This window comes from Brienomyrus brachyistius, unplaced genomic scaffold (genome assembly GCF_023856365.1).
Source record: "Brienomyrus brachyistius isolate T26 unplaced genomic scaffold, BBRACH_0.4 scaffold32, whole genome shotgun sequence".
NCBI classification, from domain to species: Eukaryota; Metazoa; Chordata; class Actinopteri; order Osteoglossiformes; family Mormyridae; genus Brienomyrus; species Brienomyrus brachyistius.
In genome coordinates this window covers 3,503,250-3,523,774 of record NW_026042307.1, presented here as the reverse complement: position 1 = coordinate 3,523,774, position 20,525 = coordinate 3,503,250, and the positions used below count along the sequence as shown (strand labels likewise).

At 44.4% G+C, this 20,525-nt stretch overlaps 2 protein-coding genes across 5 annotated transcripts in view; one reads left to right on the top strand and one right to left on the bottom strand.

Moving 5' to 3' along the window:
• Positions 1 to 13,369, top strand: part of LOC125721139 (phospholipid-transporting ATPase IA) — a 132,765-nt gene extending 119,396 nt beyond the window's left edge. For all 4 annotated transcript variants that reach the window (XM_048997151.1, XM_048997150.1, XM_048997154.1 and 1 more), the window contains 4 exons: positions 4,167 to 4,255; positions 4,366 to 4,458; positions 8,892 to 8,983; positions 10,814 to 13,369. In XM_048997151.1, coding sequence (XP_048853108.1) covers positions 4,167 to 4,255; positions 4,366 to 4,458; positions 8,892 to 8,983; positions 10,814 to 10,911 — 372 coding nt within the window. In that variant the 3' untranslated portion in view covers positions 10,912 to 13,369. The remainder of the gene's footprint in view (positions 1 to 4,166; positions 4,256 to 4,365; positions 4,459 to 8,891; positions 8,984 to 10,813) is intronic.
• An 801-nt stretch (positions 13,370 to 14,170) lies between these two features.
• On the bottom strand, positions 14,171 to 17,126 carry LOC125721180 (protein shisa-3 homolog). The gene is made up of 2 exons (XM_048997233.1): positions 16,291 to 17,126; positions 14,171 to 14,952 (listed from the first exon to the last, which is right to left on the bottom strand). Exons 1-2 carry the CDS (start codon positions 16,559 to 16,561, stop codon positions 14,438 to 14,440), a joined length of 786 nt encoding a protein of 261 aa, XP_048853190.1. The 5' UTR covers positions 16,562 to 17,126; the 3' UTR covers positions 14,171 to 14,437.
• Positions 17,127 to 20,525: the final 3,399 nt, after the last annotated feature.

The window sequence follows — 20,525 nt, the reverse complement described above, 5'->3', positions numbered from 1 at the left end:
GAATTACTGTGTTCCCTTTGAGTAATGAGGCACCATGAGGTACTGTCAGTCTTGTCAGAAAAAATGAAACAAAAGTATTCACGTCTTTTCTTAACATTTTGATTTATCTTGGACTGATGCTTTAGTTTTGTCATTGGTAAGGTTGAGCTTTACCCCCAGGACCCATTTGACTTGAATTAGCTACCTCAGAGAGCAGTTTACCGTATCAACATGCAAGCTGAAATCCAGCTTCAATTTTCTTCCTGTAGAGGACAATAACAAGAACATTTGTCAGGTGTTCACATGTGAAATACAATAGGACAGTTTCTAACTGGCGTGGCTGTTAAAGATTCAACAGCGGATGGTTAACGTGAAAAGATGATGTCAGGCTGGTGGGGAGATCTCCATCTCTGCTCAAGCCGGTGAACCCGTGGGTCCTGCTACACACCTGCAGGAAATTATGCTGGAGGATTTTAAGGAAATTCATGCCATTTCTTACACTGAAGTCCTCTGGGTATAAAATACCTCAGTTTGCCACTGTTGTTAAACCACAGCTGTAATTCAAAGTCCAAATGTTCTCCAGAGGAAAGCCAACAAATGCAGCTTTGCAAGGCCATGTGAAGACAGGGCGCCTGGGCAGGGGGGGGCGCCCGCTATTTTAGACATTGCACTTCTGGCCGTGAGATAGTGGTATAGGATGATGAGAAATTACACAGATTCCTGGCTTTGTAACTACTACCAGTCCAGCTGTATCCCATTAAATTATAAACCGCTGCATTTAGTTCGGTGTAATCTGTTTCTCAGAGTCACCTTCAACTTGTAAAATTTTAATACATGACCTTTCTCACCATCACTGTAGAAAGCATTAGAGACCAGGGATGGAGGATGCTTCTGCTTGACCTTCCTACAGGGGTGCCTAGTTGTGTCCTAGAGTAAACATCCAGGTGACGGATGGAACATTGTGGTGATCATGTGTTGGTTCTGGAACAGATCGTGGACTAATTGTATGCAAGATCCAAGTTGAAAAGGGACAAAAAAGCCATCTGACTCTAGAATTTATGTACCAGATTCAAAGAAATCATCCAACAGGGCTGTAAAAGAAAACCGGTTAAAATATCAGAGATGTGGATGACAGGTAGCACATTAGAGATGGAGAACAGGAGCCAGAATCAGGAAGAATAAATGTATTTTGAAAGTACTAGGTCACAGATTATGGACAGCTACCAGCAGGGTGAAGCTCCATAGTAAAGCGAAAAACAGGAGATTATAACTAATGAGAAGACAATTAGTGAGGTATGATACATGATGGAAATGGAGATCATGTTGGCCCTGAAGAAGAACATCATGAAAAAGAAAGTTATGGGTATAGATGAAATTCCTCTAGAAATATTGCAGGCAATTGAAGAAGAATTAAAGTTCTGACCAATTAATACCAATAAATTTTGAAAACAGTTCACTGGCCTACAGATTGTAAAACATTTGTTTTCATAACACATGCCAGTAATATTATGCTACAGATCATACAGCAAAGCCTTTGACTGTATTGACAATGTCACTGGGGCACTATCTTAAGAATATGTACCCTGGACAAGTAGCCATGGTCAAGATAGAATATGAATTAACTGCTTGGTTCCAAATCCATAAAGGAGTTAAACTATGGTGAGCACTGCTACCATCCCTATTCAGCATGACCGCATACATATAATGAGAGACCAACCTCATTGGAACCTGGAAGAGGAATAAGATCTGAAGACTCTTACTGTATAGAGAAACCTAAAGAACAGGCTGACATTGGTCTGCAGCTGGGTGAAGATGGAAATGTGAAGGAAAACAAAGGGTATGACACATGGGCCTTTGGATTTTGGTGCTTGTGAAAACTGTTAAGGATATAAAGACTAAACAAAATCCACTTGAAACATCAAAGATCAGGCTGATTTTGGGCATGTTATGGACAGACCAAGGGCAGTGGTGAAGATCATAAGTGTGGGCAAACGTCAAAGTGAAAACGGAAGAGGATGACCAGCAACGAGATGGACAGCTGTCACTGGGAAGCCGGATAAACCAGACAAGACATTCTGTAGGAATGCCGATTTTATGGCTCAATCCTCAACCGAGCAGCACCTAGTAATAATAATAGGCGAGGGAGGGAAAGGCAGATATCAGAATTATGGATATGCATGTGTGTGTGTGTGTGTGTGTGTGTGTTTTTATATATATACTTGTATTTATATTCTTTATATACATACACACACACAGGTTTGTAATTATATCTTTGTGGGGACTCCCCATTCAGTTCTAAGGGGAAAATTCTAATCCCAACATGACGACCTTAGACCTTGACTCCTACCCAGCCATAACCTTACCCATAATTAAACAAACAAAATTTGAGACTTTAGCATTTTCAGTTTTTTTATTGCATTCACAGATCTTTGTGGGGACCTAAAAAAATTTCCTCTCTCACATCGAGATGCCTACTTACCTCCTTGGCTCACAGTTAACAGTGCGGTTCAGTCTGGGAAAAACTAGTATGTTTTGTAAAAGGATGCTGGGAAAAATAAGAAATGTTGTTTTTTTTTGTAATCTGATAATGGGTGATCATTTTTCTCATGAAAAATTGTGGCACAGATCATCAAGTGGCTGCAAGTGTGTGTGTGTGTGTATTTGAGTACCACTTAAAAATAGCAGCGCCCATTAGATGGTTTTCACAATACCTTGTTTCCTCATTTCATTTACTTATGGGTCATTACAAGCACAGTGGGTGCAAATTTTGTATGGAATCACTGGGAGTATCCTTATTCCTTAAAGGGTAGCATGCTGCTTGAAGGTACTCCTTAAATGAATAAGTGAATAATGTGAATAGTGTGTGGTTCACCCCTTTAGGGGTCTGTGTACAGAAGGGCAAGTGTTCTAGTCACATGACTAGCCGAGTAGTCATGTCATTTTTGGACCTCTAGCAAAGTGCTTAACCCCAGCTACTCCAGGGACACTAGCTGACATACATTTGGCTGTGCTCTACAATATAGAAGAAGAAAAGCTTGGAAATACTTTAATATTCTGGATTGTTACAAGTACAAGTGCTAATAAATTAAGCATAATTTCAGAAAAACCTAATACAGAATATATGTAGTGAACTTCACAGAGGTTTCATTTAGACTAATAGTTGTCTTCTGACAATTCTGCAGTTATTTTTATGGAAATAACAAGTGTGTTAACGTTGCGATCCATTTATATAATCCATCCATCCATCCATTTTCCAATCCGCTTTTCCTACTGGGTCGCGGGGGGTCCGCAGCCTATCCCGGAAGCAATGGGCACGAGGCAGGGAACAACCCAGGATGGGAGGCCAGCCAATCGCAGGGCACACTCACACACGCACTCCTACGGGCAATTTAGCAACTCCAATTAGCCTTTTAGGACTGTGGGGGGAAACCGGAGTACCCGGAGGAAACCCCACGATGACATGTGGAGAACATGCAAACTCCACACACATGTGACCGAGGCGGAGACTCAAACCCGGGTCCCAGAGATGTGAGGCAACCACCACTAACCACTGCACCACCATGCCGCCCCCATTTATATAATGAAAAGTGTAATTTTACTGAGCCATTCAGTAAAAAAGATCTCAGTCTTTTAAACCCAGTGAATATTTCACAGCCAGCATACATTTGGTCCAATATGGGCATTTTCAAGCAGTTCCTCTTGATGAGGGTTACAATGGGCACCCCAAGAGGTCACCCCAAACCTCTCTCTACCACAGACTGAATTTGTTTGAGGGATTCTCAGGCCAGCTGGAAAGTATAATCCCCATGTAGTATATCCCCCTGAAATCCGGTTGAAATTTATGTAATAAATTATAGTTTTTATAGATCATTAAGCGTAACATGAGGAATTAACAGATTTAGCAGCCGCTAAATCTCAGCTGGAATGAAAAGCATCGCCACAAACAGCACAGAGAAGCACCACCGTCTCTCAGATGACATACAGTGTGCCAGTGAACCCTTTTCTCCATACCTTGTCTTTGTACCTGCATGGGGCTGAAGCAAACATCTGCTTTGGGGCTTCACGCACCCCATGGCTGCTCCTATTCGCATATCGGTGGTTCGGGTATTGGCAGGTATCGTCATGCCTCTTTGTCTGAGCTACCTGTCCTTTCCATTTGGACTGAAACGTGTGTCCATACCATGCAGGCACATATGATGTTCAGTTCAGGGGTGTTCTGGACCGGCCTTCTCTTCATCCCTGTTACTTCGCTCGTCTTTGACCTGGCCTACAAAGTGTGAGTCTCATCCCTGTCATTAATGTCTAATTGCATGAACACAAATTTTGAACTGGAATGTCTTTGTGATATATTATTCTGCAATTGCATTTTTTTCTGATGTGCCTCAGGTTCAAGAAGTCCTGCTTCAAGACCTTGGTTGATGAAGTTCAAGAGTTGGAGGCCAAGTCTGAAGATCCTGGGGCTGTAGTTCATGGGAAGAGGTATACCTCTCTCCACCCTTTCTGCCTTTATTTTTCCTAAATCTTCGCATGTACATTTAAATAATTTCTAAATATCTTTAAAGAAATCATGTTTACCTCCTTAGTCTTGCTGGGAATCTTCTCCCTGTTGTGGGTCTTTTTATAAATGAATATCTATTTTTTCTGACACATAATCTAGCTTTTTAAGCACCTTTGAGGTTCTGCAATGTTACAAGACACCATCATCAAACAAAATAGGGAGAATCCTGTAGAACAACATCAAGGAAGGGTAATTGTTGGGAAAGTCTTGGTTAAGATTCACAAGATGCACCAGATAATTGCAGATCTGACACATGTGAGCTACTGTCCATGAGTTTATCGAGGATTTCTGTTTTAATGGGGCAGTGTGTACCTCTGGGGTTTAGGACTCTGTGCCTCTAACTGGAAGGTTGTTGGTTCAAATCCTCTGGCCGCCAGAATGATTTCACCATTGGATCCTTGAGGAAGGCCTTTAACCCCAGTTCTTTTAGGGAGCTGTGACTCTCACTTGCACTGCTTGTACTGTAAATGTACCCCAGCATGAACAGTTATTGCGGCCTGCAGGATTCTGTTGCGGGACTCCCGTACATACTTTCTTTTCATGCTTGACCAGTTTTGCGAAGCTTGGGGGTGGAACCCGGACTTCCTCTGGCTGTCATTGGCATGAGGATAATTGCATGACGAATGGCAGCCTGTTGGTTTTGGCAGAAGTTGGATAGCCTTTAATGCAGTCGTGAGACCACTCCCTCTCCACTGTGAGGTCAAGATCACCCATGATTAATGGACACACCATGTAATTTAGCCGTAAAGATTAATGGCCACCCTGACCCTGTGTTCGATGTGCGGAAACATATAAACCCTTGTATGTTGTTGTTGTCACATTTCTTCAAGTGCACTCCCTTCAAACCGCTAACTTTCCCCATTCTCTCCCCCTGGTTTATTTGCTTCTCTAAGTTCTTATTTGGTTGTGAGACATTATTTACACATTCTTCTGAATAATCGCTTTCACCTGGGTTCCTTACGGTGATGCCCAGAGTAACCACAGAGGTTGAGTGTGAAAGTCCTATGGCGTAAACCTGTCAGAGTTTATGATACCAGATGATAATTCAAATAAATAAATTAATTACTTGGTTTTATAGCTTCTGGGCACACATCCACATGCTGCCTCATTTTATAGATTCTAACAATTCAATCATCCAATTTTCTTTTATAAATGTGCCTGTGAGTGATGCAGTGTCATTGAGTTGACCATTTCCCCCTTACTGAAGCTCTGCTTGAATAAGACTCAAACAGAAACCTCTATACAAGGTATACTGGCATTAGCACTTGGTTTAATTAGGCTCACAAGGCTTGTCTTGGTACATGGATTTCAGGTTACTGTACAAGAAGATAAGGAGATTCTTCAAAGCCATTGTCACATGATGGACCAGATCTATTTCTTGACTTTACGTTAACTTAACGTTCTGCCTTTTCAGTTGTTCACTGGGTGTGTGTTGCTAATATCGCCCCAGTTTTTTTCCCTTGGTGGAACACTGGAAATGTTAACGTCTTACAAATGCGAGAGCTGCCATTGGTAGTGTGAGCTGTTTGATTCCATCAACACAAATTAAAATGTCAGGCAGGCTCGCTGCCAAAGCCCTACTAGGGGGGAGTCTTGTTGTACGTAGTGTTGAGTGAGGCTTTTTGTTTGATTTATCAAAAGTCATGCCCAACATCCACAGGCATTCATAGGTCAAGGTGTAGATCTATGGGGTCTTTTATGTGTCATACACTAAAAATCTTGTGCTGTAGGCTAATAATGAGTGGGTACCAAAACCAGATTTGCTTTTCTGATGGGGTGGAGCTAAAGTTTTGAATAGGTGGGCAAGTGAGTTTGCTTGTTATGTAGGAAACTGTGATTCAGGAGACTGGAAAATGGGAAGTCTTTAGGGTTCTGAAAATTGAGAATCTTTTTCTTACCAGTGTTTACAGGGTCTGCCGTTTTTTCCTTAGGCATTTACTTATTTTTATGCTTGGCAAAGACTGTCTAAGACATGCTACAGGGACAAACAGCATCAGTCTGTAAGGGAGTGTTTACTTTGAAAAGTGGCAGCATGTCCATATTAAATAGCTATCAGACAGTACACAGAGCATTATAAAAATTCAGGCATACAGCACAATACCACAGCAGCATACACATAACACGCTCATCACTAGCCGATATCTTAAACAGTATTCATAATTGTCATGTTTCGCGGGTGAAGACGGATCGGACGAGCCGCGCATGACACAGAACCCCCCCCGGATGCGCGCCTCAGGGGAGGCGACAGACGAGACGAGACCGGGGAGACGGGACCTGGAAGAAGAACAAGACCATTAATGGGAAACAGGGAACAGAACTGAAACACAGAACAGACACAGGGACAGGAAGTACGACAAGACCTGACACAGGACGGGAAACACAGATAGACAGATCAAGAATGGAGACACGGAGGGAACAGGCAGAACGAAAGGGCCAGGAGTGAACGGAGCCACAGAGGGATGAGGAGCGGAGGGATAGAGACGGGAGACCAAGGAGGAAAGGATGGGGGACTAAGGGGAGTCTGAGGGAGCCACGATGGGCGACGGGCAGCAGCCGGAGGGGCTGCAGGCGACCAGGAGGGCAGAGCAGGAGGGGACCTTGGAGGGGCTGAGGAGGCAGGGCGAGGGACAGGCGAAGGGGACGAGGAGGAAGTCAGAGGGGGCACCAGGGGAGGCGATGAGGGAGCTGAAGGGGAAACCGATTAAGGGAAGGAGGGAGGGGGAGCCGCTGCAGGCGACGGCAAGGCCACAGCTGGCCAAGGCGACGTCCCCCAACGTGCCAGAGTGGGTGGACCCGCAGGCGACGGAAGAGCCGCAGCAGGGGAAACCGCAGGCGACTGACAAGATGTCGGAGGCGGGGCCAAGGCAGGGTGACAAGACGTCGGAGGGGGACATGCAGGCAACCGCTGACCCGGAGCCCCAGGACCTGTAGGCGCCCCCCAAGCCCTAGCCAATGCGAGTGAGGGCGAGCCAGGGGGCAGGATGGGTGGGACCCTAGCCCTGCGCCTATGTCCTCTTCCCTTCCGGGACACAGACATGCGGGCATCAGGCCGTGGTCGATCTCGCCAGGGCGAGGGCAGAGGAGACACTAGGGAGGTCCCCGAGAGGTCCCATTCGAACTCCTCCTCCAAGGAGGAAGGAGCAATAGTTCAGAGTGTCCGGGACCTCCTCAGGGACTGGAGCTGGGGGGGGACTGGAGTGGGGTCAGGGACCAGCACAGGAGTCATAGGGGTTACAGTCACAGGTGCGGGCGGAGGCAGAGGGGCCTCAGGCAAAGCGGCTGCAGCAAATGGCGGCGGCAGAGGGGCCTCGGGCGAAGTAGCAGCCGCAGGCGGCGGAGGTAGAGGGGCCTCAGGCGGCGGAGGTAGAGGGGCCTCAGGCGGAGGAGGCAGAGGGGCCTCGGGCGGAGGAGGCAGCTCCTCGGGCGTAGCGGCTGCAGCTGGCGGTGGAGGCAGAGGGGCCTCGGGCGAAGCGGCTGCAGCGGGTGGAGGCAGAGGGGCTTCGGGCGTAACGGCTGCAGCAGGCGGAGGCAGCGCCTCGGGCGTACCGGTAACAGGCGGGACAGGCAGGTCATGCGCCAGCGGGACAGGCAGAACAGGTTCCGGCGGGACAGGCAGAATAGGTTCTGGCGGGATAGGCAGAATAGATGCCGCAAAAACGGGCTTTGCCCCTTATAGCGCTGACCCCTTTGTTAGCCAGGTGTGCAACATGGAAATGGTACCGCTCAAGGGGCGGCGGTAGCTCCGCGGTAAAACACCTCTTGCAGCAGACCGAGACGCTGGTCCTCGGTCTTCTGCGAAGTTTCTTCTTTCGGGTCCATCATTCTGTCAGGTTTCGCAGGTGCGGACGGGCAGGCTGGCGGGTAGGAGGCAGGGAAGGACGAGGCAGGCAGGTTGAATACGGGGAAAACTGGGGGTTTATTAGCAGGGAGACGGTTACGGGAAGAACTGGACATCACTAACATCAATGACGGACATCGGACAGGGCAAGACGTGGACTGATACACACAAAAGACAGGGCAAAATAACAGGGAACAGCTGGGCATGATTAGGGAAGCACACGTGGATAATCAGGGGGGTGTGGCACACACGAGGATCTGACGAGCCAGGCATGACAGTAATGTTTTTGTTTTTGATTATTTTGATGTTTTGCTTACTTTTTTAGAGTAGAGTACTTTAAAAGGGTTTAAAAGATAGAGGCCAGTGTTTATAGTACAAGGAAGCTAAAGCTGGAGGCGGGATCAGTGATGGATTCTCATGATTGGTTCCCTCCCAACCCATGCTGAGGGAGGGCCAGGTTTGATTGGCAGGTGAGAACATGAGTGTACCTTTCTGTTTGTGCATGTCCATTTTCAGCTTGACGGAGAGGGCCCAGCTTCTGAAGAACGTCTTTAAGAAGAACACGGTCACCATGTACAGCTCAGAGTCCATGCAGCAGAATCTGCTCCGTAAGTTCACACGTTCACACATTCAGACACACGCATACACTCACATCTTCAAAGGGAATATTGATATAAGACTGACTTCTTCACTTTTGACCATATCACTGTTAAAGCGTGATGGTGAATGAGGTGTAACAAAATGAAACTAACCCTTTTAATGTCCACTGAATGTCCCCCCATCACGCACACATTTGTATTCATATGTTTGTATTCATGTCTATGGGTAAAACCCTAATCCCTATAAAGACAGCCTTATCCCCTACCCAGCCCTAAGAAACCAAATGAAACACCAGACTTTTGAAATTTTTTGTCTTTTTAATTGCAGTCATATATTTTTATAAAACTGAGTTTTCCCCTCTGGGGACCGAAAAGATGGTCCCCACAACATCAAAATAGCAGGTTTTTAATCACATTGTGGGGTCATTTGGTCCCCACAATGCAGAATACATATGATCTGCATGCACACACACACGAAACTAGCTCAGGTATTCTTCGACCACCCCATGGTACTTTGAGAACTCAGACACACCCAGGGTTGTACCAAGTTGAATTCGAGGCAGATCCAGAAGTAGACATTCAATCCATACACATTACGCTTCAGCCGTTGGTCAGTCTGCCTGTGTGGTGCCTTGTGCCTTTGTTTGATGTTTTACTGGTTAGCCATTTCCCCAGCCAGCCAGCCCCTAACTGAAACACACAAAGGAAGTGCCACTTCACCCCCATGTAAAAATGTTCCAAGCCTCTTACCAACCTGTTAAACGTCATTACCACAATGCACTTCCCCCAATAGCCGCCCTCACACGCCAAGTCACTCGACATGTGAAGGTGAGTTGGGAGTCAAGGGGTCGGTACCTCTGAGTGTTGAGTGCAGAAGGGAGGCCATAGCCTCCACGTCTAGAATGCCAGCGGATGACCACGGAAACAGCTGAAATGAAAAAGTACGTTCGTTTTGTTCAGCTGATTCGATCGGAAAGAAATTTGCCGCATGTCCAACAGTGTTGGCCAAATCATGGCAGCTTTATCGCCGTGTTTGTTTTCATGTTGGCTTTCCCAGTGTTTCCTGGCCACCGTGGTGTTTCTGGGTCGTGTGCAACTCTCTTTCCTTAATCAGCGAAGGCATTATCTGTGTGTTTTTTCTCCCATAGGTTGTGTTTTTTTGTGTGTGTTTGCAGTGCATTTCTTTTGTGGCCAATGCCCACATTTTCTTTTTGTCAAAAACATCAGGATGCACTTGGAAAGTGGAAAAGCTGGGAATTTGAGTTGGACCTGCTGGATCCAGCTGGATCAGCTGGCAGGTTTTGAATGAGGTTCTGCATTCTGATGCTGAAAATAAAATAACCATTATGATATACAAAAACTGATTTAATTAGTCACCTGTAATTAAAATTATAATCAGTCAGCCAGCCAATCAATCAAGTACATTTAACATGGTGCATTCAAACAAGAAAGTGGCCAGCAAGACCTTGGCAGTAATTTACAATAATGGGGAAAAAACTAGCAAATGTAGAAAGACTGGTAAATGACCCCTTCAACAGAGGTAATGGAATAGTACTCTGGAATGTAGCGTCTATGAAATTCAGTGCAAATACAGTTGCAGATAATACATATATAATAACAGTTAATATACAGTATGAGCATGACATATATTAACAGTCCACATTTCGGACTGTTTATTGATGGTTTGTTGATGGAATTACATCATCATTTTAGAGTGACAGGTTGGGGAATTGTGTGCTTTCATATCTCTTCGAGGGCTTTTTGCCGTGTGGCATGAGCGTCTCACCGCTCCTCCCTGCCATCATGTCCGCTAACTCCTGTGTCGTACCCTCCCCACAGATGGCTACGCCTTCTCCCAAGATGAGAACGGAGTGGTCTCGCAGTCAGAGGTCATCCGGGCATATGACACCACCAAACGGAGGCCGGACGAGTGGTGAGGCCCGGCCCCGAACCCCCACCTGAGCACCTAGCCCCGCCCTTCCCCCGAGCCGCAGCGATGGCGTCGCGTGGCGTGGGAAAGGACTGATGAGACTGACAAGGCAAAGGCTGGGAGCGACTCCCTTTGCCATTTTTAGCGGGAGAGAAGATGGGAGACGGATTTATGGAGCAGGGAAGGAATTTGAGTAACAAAGACTTCAACGTTCATGTGTTTTAGGTGTGTTTCAAGCAGACACAAGCACTGCATTCATGTTCAGCAGCCTGTGGTATGAATTTCTCTCTATGGGGCAGACAGAAGAGAGAAGATGTTTTATTTCGAGCTGTTGGCTCTGGTTGGAAGGAGGGGTGAAGGGTGGGGGGTTCTTGCTGAATGGAGCCAAACAGCTTGTCTTAATTTACAGTGTCGTAAGAGCGAGTCCATGATTACAGCTCCGTATTTCCACGAGCGTCTGGCTGAGGTTCCTCATTAGGCATCGGCATGTTAATCTGCGCCTCAGGCGCAGGAAATCCACACCCCTCCCGGCGAGAGACGGCGGCCACCCAGCGCAAGCTGAGAGCCATGAACGGAGAGCACCTCAGTGTTTGCTGCCAAAGAGTCACCGATGCGATCGACCTCCGTGCTCCAATCCGTGGATGAAATACCAAGACGTTCCCCTCGTTCCGGCCAGCATATTCTTACCCTCTGGCCTGGGAGGGTTTTGCAGGATGTGTTTGTGGATAAGGATACCCCAGTCCGTTTGCATCTGAATTCACAAGATCTGTAACAATTACGGTGTATGCCAAGGCGTCATGATATATACATAAGCCTTCACCTTGTGGTCGTTTTTAATTTGGGAAACTGGTTGTTGTTAGACCTGTTTACAAACACATAGATAGTCACACATATATGATATTTCATTTTAAAGGTCGTTGTCACCACACTTGTGGATCAGCGTGTTCTAGAGGATAAGCTGTACCTTCCATTTACTCAGATGTGGTGTTAAAGATCTGCGCCTTAAAGAACATTGGGGATCTCAGCGCTAAACTCGGAGGGCACTCGCAAACTTAAGAGGAAATTAACGGAATTCAAAGGCATTGCATTGGATTGTGGGGGAAAGAAATGTTGCCTGAATTTTGAATCTGCGTTGTCATGTTAGCTCTTCCAATAGAGTTTCTCCCTTGAAACAGAAGTGCCATTAAGCTTTGGAGAGGAAAGAGTGGAAATACCAGGTCACTGGCAGTGTACTTGTCTCTAGTTCTTTTGTGTATCCATATTTTTATATTATTAAAAAATACATCACACACGCATGCTTTATATATTTTTTCCAATCCAGACCTAATTTTAACATACTTTGAAAAAATTGTGGAAATTTTAGGGTGTCGTTCTTGTATTGTTGTTGCTTTGAAGTTACTACTCTTATTTTTTTATTATTATTATTATTATTATTATTATTAATGTTATTACTGCTCTTGCTGCTTCGGTTTAAGTTCTGTCTGTGAGGTTGTCCTTCTCTCCCTATGGGAGAATAGTCATAGTACTTGTGTGTGTGTGCGCGTGTGTGTGTATGTGTGTGTGTTCCTGCAGGGGGCGCCATTGCGTCTAGCCCATTCTGTTTATCGTGAGCGCTGGTAGCGCGAGTGCCATTCGAGGTGCATTGCCGACGTACAGCATGATGCTATGTGTGAAAGCAAGAGACTGTGTGCTGCCTCGCCAGTCTGCATGAAACCCCCCCCGCATGGCCTATCGTACGCCCCCTGCGTTGTTGAGTTTCATCTCATCAGGCTGCCACTGGACACCAGTCTGTCAGACTAGCAGCTCGGCTGTGTTCCCATACCTTCCTCTCAGCTTGTATTGCTGGTTGACTGTATTAGTGGTTCTATGTAATGGTCAATAGCATGTTTTAACTTTCGACAGTGTTTCTCCAGAGGGGCATCTTTGACACGTCGTCTGTTAGCGGGATTCATGCTGGCTTCCTCCCAGACAGTGAACCGCGTGTCTGGTAGAATCTCCTGTGTGATTTTCCAGGCCGAGCATCAAGGTCTTTTTCAATTTGCCGATGATACACGGATTGATTTATCACTTCATTGGTGTACGTGTTCACACTTGCTGTCCAAGTTCCAAGCACTTTTTTTGAATCTTGTTCATCTGACATGAGGAAGAAGCATGAACTCGGCTTGGGGGCTTTGATATTGAAGGGGGGGAGTTCACGTCCACTTTCCAGAATGTTCCGTCTGTGGAGTCAGTGGTTGCATGAATGGAAAGTGTTGTTCAGTTCAGTGTTAATGGTACTTTGTTTCTATTTCAGGAATTTAACACTTGAAATGCACTTTTTCGAATGTGTTTTTTCCTTTGTCTTTATTTGTCCTTACTTATTTTACTTACGTTGTGATTCTACTGCATGTTAACAGCTGCAACTTTTAAATGTTATGTCTTTTACTGCCATGAAGGACAGTGGAAATAAAATTTACAAAACGAGAGAGTGTTTGAATTTTCTGTTTGCCTTCTCTTTGTTATTCAAAGCAAGCAGAAAATTTTTGCTCATGTTAAAAACTATTACAATTCTTTCACATGGGTGTTATTGCTAAATATTACAAATTCCATCCAACCTACACAGGAAGGCCACATATGTTTTTTGACCTTAGCAGAATTTGGGATGCGGCAATGCTTTTTTGGTTTCACCCACTATTCTGACCTGAGATATATTTATTCAAAACATTATGTGTGACAGGTTATTTTCTGTTGAACTTTACTGTATTGTCCAAGTCTGTTGTTGTACACAAACACTGATATACACAAATATGACAAGAGATTTCACAAATGCAAAATGACTCATTCTTGCTGTGCCGCTCAAATGAAAACTTCTAAATTTGTTCACTTGCATTGATTTAAGTCTCCAAAATAATAAAACTGATGGTACTGAAGAAGAGACAGGGAGCAAATTCAGTCTTTAAAGGTTATACTAACATTTGTATAAAATTCACTCTCCTGATAATATTATTAAAGTAATTACCAACAGTGCTTTTTGGTTTGATTGATCAGGTGGCTCTTCCCTTTTGAATAAAATGGCCAGCAATACACTTGTGCATTGTAACGATGCCAGGCCTGCTGCACAAACCAAAGTCAACCTTTCTCTACATAATGGCTTCTGACTGTGAATGTCAGTTGTCATTTTTCCCCCTCAAGATCTGACACCTGAGCACCTGCAGCTTTTCAGACTGTGTTTTGTAATAATTGCAGTGGTTTCGGGGGGAAATGGGCTAAAAACCCAGTTAACAACATTTTTAAAAGTGCATATGTTTATTTAAAAAGTAACAGAGAGTCCAGACAGTAAAATACACCTTCCCCGTTTTACTAGCTAGGCGGGGCAGGGCGGCTGCCTGCTATCCCAGCCTGGGCTCTCCGGGCCTCTCTTGAGTCCTACATCACAGATATTCCCTTATTTTCCAGATTGCCTCTCTCTCCACTGCAGTGTCTCCATCTGTGCCATCATGTCCCTCTGTGTTCTAACAACACAGATACAGAGAATTGGCCTCTATCTGGAGAAATTAGTCAGTAAATGTGGCCTTTTCAGTTTCAAAGGGGAGTGTGATTCTGTGCTGTAGACAGGAATCCAGTTCGACTTTGGCTGAAGTCTGCAAAGGCCCTTCCCCTGCAAAGGGGATCAGGAGGTAGGGGGAGCGAGAAGCAGGGCTGGAGGGGTGCAGGGGCTGTTGCAGCTGTAAAGCGGGTCTCGTTAGGTCATCCTGGCTGCAGAGCGAGAAACTGTAGGCGAGCGGAGGAAGCAGGTTGGATGTAGGTGTAGCTGGATGACCGGAGCTTCCACTGGAGCTGGTGGTGATGGTGCTGGACTGGCGTGAGGGGGGCCGCGGGATGGAGGAGGTCACCGTGAGGATCATGGGGATGGTCTCCGCCTGGCAGCCGGCGAGGGAGTAGCAGCGGGACGGCTGGGTCGGCCTTTTGGGCCGAAGGCAGGTGCAGCAGTAAACGGCAACCAGAGAAGCAAGAACCACGAAAGCCACAAACATGGAGCCCACCGCCAGGAAGGGCATGTAGGTCGGCTCTGTGGTACAAACAATTGAGATGAAAGTCCATTAGAATTAGACAGAGGTGGAGATTTCAGGTGTAGAAAGTACAAACTCAGTCCAGAATTTTGTTTAAACCAACCAGTTGAATACTCTGTGACTTATGACTCTTTATGCTCAACTGATTGGTTGAAACAAAATCCTGGTCTGGATTTGTACTTTCTGGACCTGAAATCTCCACCTCTGGAATTAGATGCTGCCTTCCCTGGGCAGCCATGTCTTCCCCACCCTAATCCCTACTCCTTCCACACACCTCAACCTCTACAATCTGATGCATGAACATAAATAGTGTTGGTCTGTTGTGGCAAATATGTGACGTAAACTGCTATTGTCATTTATAATGTAGACTGGCTCTGTACCATAATGAGCATAGATTGCTTTTGTCGTACAATGCGTAAATTATCTCCTTCACATACTGAGTATAGGTTTGAGATGAATTTAATTCTGTAACATAAGGAGTGAAAAATTCTAGCCTGTATATTTGCTCTGAATGATAATGCATATGATGAACCCCATTTATTATATATATGGGAATTATATGTGAAAAGTATATGGGAAAAGGACACATTTTTGTCACCTGTTTGGTGCTTATACTGTAACTTTAAATAATACAATTTACATTTAAGAATTTACATTCTTAAAATACAACATTTCCAGTCATTTGCAGCTCTATTTCCCATAAATGATACAAATAACACTGGAATGTGAACAAAAATGTCACTTGTTTGTTTTTGTTGTGATAGCAGAAATACCCCAGTTCTTTAGTGTGGTTTAAAACCATTGGCTGAACTCTCATCGAGCCATATTTTCCAAGAAGTCAGTTTGCATTAGTTTTTCTGGAGGTTAACGAAATGTAAAGTATCAGAATAAAAATCGTCATGACTCCGGCATGTTGTTTAAAATTGTTAACTTATTAAAGTTATAAATTATTACTGCATTACCTAAGTGATGTGTGATGCGCATATTTATTAACATGCTTGACGTGCCAGACTGAAGTTGGAATATGAATTGAAGTAACTGCACTATTAATTCGATTTGCTCAAATTAAGTTAAATGATAGACAGATAGATAGATAGATAGATAGATAGATAGATAGATAGATAGATAGATAGATAGATAGATAGATAGATAGATAGATAGATAGATAGAATTTAAAACGGAATTTGAAGAATGTTTCATATTAAAACATTTTGCTTTATCATTGTTCTTGTTGCATTAAAAAAACTTTTGGCAAGTTTCTTTTTTGTATACGTTCTTTATTTAAATGCTGCATGTTTTGCAATTAATGCGAGCCGCCTGCAGAAACAGCTACTTACGCGCCACCAGCTCCGGACTCTCCAGCCTCCGGTCGTTGGTGCAGCCGCCCTGGTCCAGCCTTGCGTGCGCCGCCGCGCAGCAGTAGCGCAGCGAGCAGGAGCCGCAGCACACGGCCGCGTCCCGGGCGTCGAAGCCCTCTGGGCACTGGAAGCCTTCGTGGTAGTTCCCGTTCCCATCCAGCCAGCCGTGACAGTATTCCCCCTGCGCATCGGATATCCACAAGTGCACCACGAATTGCCCGAGCATCAGGAAAGGTATAAGGCGCATCATCCCGAAATGTACAATCGCTATTTCTCTTTTTTTCTGTAGAATAAAACAATTCCGTTATTTACTGTCTTGGTAGAGAATCCATAGCATTGGAAAGGGAGGTAATAAGGAGAGAAGTTATTTCGTGGTATTCAAGTAGTTCAAAAGAGTCTGTACGAGGCATGTTTTTCCCACGAGAATGGTTCATTAATTTTGGCTAGTTATGCTTTTACTACTTTCAAGCTAATCTATCACAAACGACCGTAATAAACAAATAAACAATAAAAATAATCATAATTAACTACGCCTAATGTAGCGCTGCTTTCGGCAGTTTTCTCACGGTAGACCTAAGGGACCGTTTCAAAGAATTGATTTTCCGCACGATTTATTGTAACTTGGATATGCAGGGGAATTTGACTCCCCCATCTGTATCCGAAAAAAGCTATAGCCATCTACTTGTTGCTGTCATTCCGTTTTCCAAATACACATTGCTTGTTTTGAACACATAAAATATAAGTTATGACCTCGGCATGCCATCCAAGCAGTAGCCCCATATCCCCAGTATATTCCTCTTGGAGCGCTGCGCATGCTCTCCGCTTCTTAACAAAGGCACCGAGTTTTGTACCTGTGATCGAGGCGCGCCACCTCCGACTGGGCCGACGTGCGCGTTCCCGGCCAGCATCCGAGAGCAATGTCCGCTATTTTTTGCACATTTACTCAATCAATCGAGTCCTCATTAACTATCTATCAAGTTACTTACTAGACTACATCTCGCTACATCACACACTATTACGTCTATCTGTCGGTTAATATTAATTTCTACTTCATTTTTGCATATTATCCTGTATTTTTGCTCATACTTCCTTTGCACGGGCACACACATTCGTTACATACCTCATGCCTTTATTAAGAAATTTTGAACGATACAAATAATGGTCAAAGTAAAACTGATATTACTAATTGCATTAGAGATGCGCTGTTTGATAGATTCCCCCCGTGCCCCTACCTCGGGGATCTAGTGGGGCGACCTGAGGTCAACTCGCCCGCTTCCCTATCTCATATTTATCAGTGATAGCCTGCCTAGCTCACAAACTAGAATCAGGGAGCCCACTCCGACAAGCTTAATTTACCCCACATGGTGATGTGATGTGACTGACATGATGTGCAAATGAGCGAAAGAAAAAACGATCGTGCGAATGTAACAACTGAATTTGTGTACGTGTGTGTGTACATGTGTGTGCGTGTATACATGTGTGTACATGCGTGCGTGTGTGTGTGTGTGCGCGCGAGCGTGTATACCTGTTCCCATAACCTGATAAATATCCATGTTTCCCCTTATGGGGACCGGCTTCCTCTATTTTATAAAAATCGGTGACTGCTATGGAAAAATTAAAAATGCAAAAACTCTTGTATTTTGCTTGGTTACTTTTGGTTATGGTTAGGGCAGGGTGGGGGTTAAGGTTGTCATAGTTAGCGTTAGCATTTTTCCCATAAGGATAGGTACATGTGCGTGTGTACGTGTGTGTGTGCGTGCACCCTGAGGCGTCCCCGGCTAGATGCCGCCCTGTTCGGCAGCCCATGTCGCCCATGCCTAAATCTATTAGTGCTTGTAATATTTATTTGTATGTATTTCACCATAGCGAGGGCAATGCCTTGCCACAATAATTTACCTCGAGATAAAAAAAAAGTTTTATCCTTATTAACTTATTTTGAGTATAACTTACCGTATACACAAGGTATTATTTTTCCTACATTCATTTAGTAATACAGGACTTGTATTGTAGTCAATAAACACAACAACACCACTTTTCCGGCTAGACAGATTTAAATTCAATGTCATTTTAAATGCTTTGCTTGCGGAAATAAACTAAAATAAATACGTCCTCTTAGTTTTGAAGAATCACGCGCAACTTGTTATTTAACCCCTACAGCGCTGTACCGCCCTCTAGCGGTTGTTATTATTTCTTGACTTGGATTCACTGATCAAAATCAGAATGAAAATTAGGTATATTAGCCAAGTATATTCACACACCGGGAATTTGTCAGTGGCTCTACATTCAGTAGATACAGAGTTGAGACAAAACAATGGCCACCCACAATTTGGTTGATATATATGATATATAAAGTGCATGTGTTTTTAGTTAATGTATAGAAAGTGCAGGAGTGTATGTTGCTGCAAGGAATGTTTAAATTAATTCAATATGTTTTTGTGGGGTAACAGTGCCACTGAGTTGAACCAACTGGGTCAGTTGTTCATATGAGCAGTGGTGAGCACTGTTAGCTGAAAATGTAGCTTCGATAACCATAAATCCACTAACTCCAAAAATCTAATTTGATAAAGCTAGAGTGATAAACCGCTAATAAATTTAGCGGAAGCTAATGCTAACTACTAAGTTTTACTATTTGAATTTAGCTTCAGTTTGGTTTTTGGCTTTGAAAATATCCCTAGTGAGCTAAAGTTTTTAACCTGTTGAAGACTTAAGTCCCATCAAGAGTGATTACCAGGCAGGGACGGATTATGGGTTGTGTGGGCCCCTGGACAAAACGTTCGTGAGACCACAACCACCACAATTCCAGGGCCCTTGGCAGCCAAACGCCCTCCATATAGGGTCAGGGGCCCTTGTAGGCAGAGGATCAAAGAATGTAGGCCCTCTAAAATAGATAAACGAAAATACATTGTTGATAAGCGTTGCAAATTGTTTTGGGCTAGGGGCCCCATGGGCCCCCTGCACCCCAAGGGCCCCTGGGCAGTGGCCCTGCTGGCCCGGTCCGTAATCCGTCCCTGTTACCAGGGGATATTTACGACTTACTTAATTGGGTATGGTTGGATTCTATGGAGAATTTTTTTTCTATGATATTCTGTGAGATATAAGAATTTTGGTCAGAGAAATCCTATTTCGCATCGGGCTCATGCTGACATTTTGCCCTCAGTGAAGCCACTTGGGGACTACAAACATGGCGCATTTTAACTGGAACAGGAAACAAGGGTCTCAGCTCTCTGTTGGTCTACAACCAGGGGCTTGTATCATGAAGCAGGATTGCTTTTTGAAGTAGATAACGTGTTGGGTGTAAGATACTCTGGGATAAATGTAAGTGAACAAATTCCATTTAAACTAGGATAGCTTAAATCCAACAAGTTAACCAGCTAAGCAAGAAATCCAGCTTTATGATACAGTTCCTGATCTCTGCTTAGTTCATAGTACCCTAGTTTAAATTAACTTTATCTTTGTTCACTTACGTTTAGCCCAGACTACCTTAAATCCAACAAGTTATCGACCAATCATGTCTTGTGTTTGCACAGTCAGCAAGCAGCATGCCAAATAGACTGTTGCCAACATGCTCACAACAGACAGCAAGAAATATGTATGGTTTTAGAGTTTACAAATGTTTTTGACTGTTAAACTTTACCTACGAAAAATTGTTAATGGTTTTACAGTTAGCAGAACTAAACTTAGCAGAAGATAAATTAACTGATCCGCTAAAGGTTTTCTAATCAGCTAATGAAAAAGTTAGCTTTACTAATTAGCAGTTAGCGGAATAGCGGAACCCTGCCCAATACTACATAAGAGTGATGGCTTGTGGGAAGAAACTGCCTGTCTGTTTTGGTGCACAGTAATCTGTAGCACTCACTGGAGGGGAGAGGTGTGAATAGCTTGTGGCCCAGGTGTGAAGGATCTGTGATGATTTTCTCTGTCCATTTCGGAATTAGTACAGGTCCTGGAGTGTGTACAGGTCGAGACAGATGATCTTTCCTGCATGTGACAGGCATTTTGTAGTTGTACACCAATATGGAATTTTTGACCGATGCTGCTACATTTTTGTCCAATATCACCATCACCTATAACTGACTACCTTTTAAGGTCGTAACCTGAATGAAGAGAAGAGAGAGAGGCGAAGAAACTTGCAGAACTTGCTGGTGTAGCAGAATGACATTATTGTGGCACTTGGCAGACCCAGCCATCATGGGAGCAAGAACCAGAGAGACCAG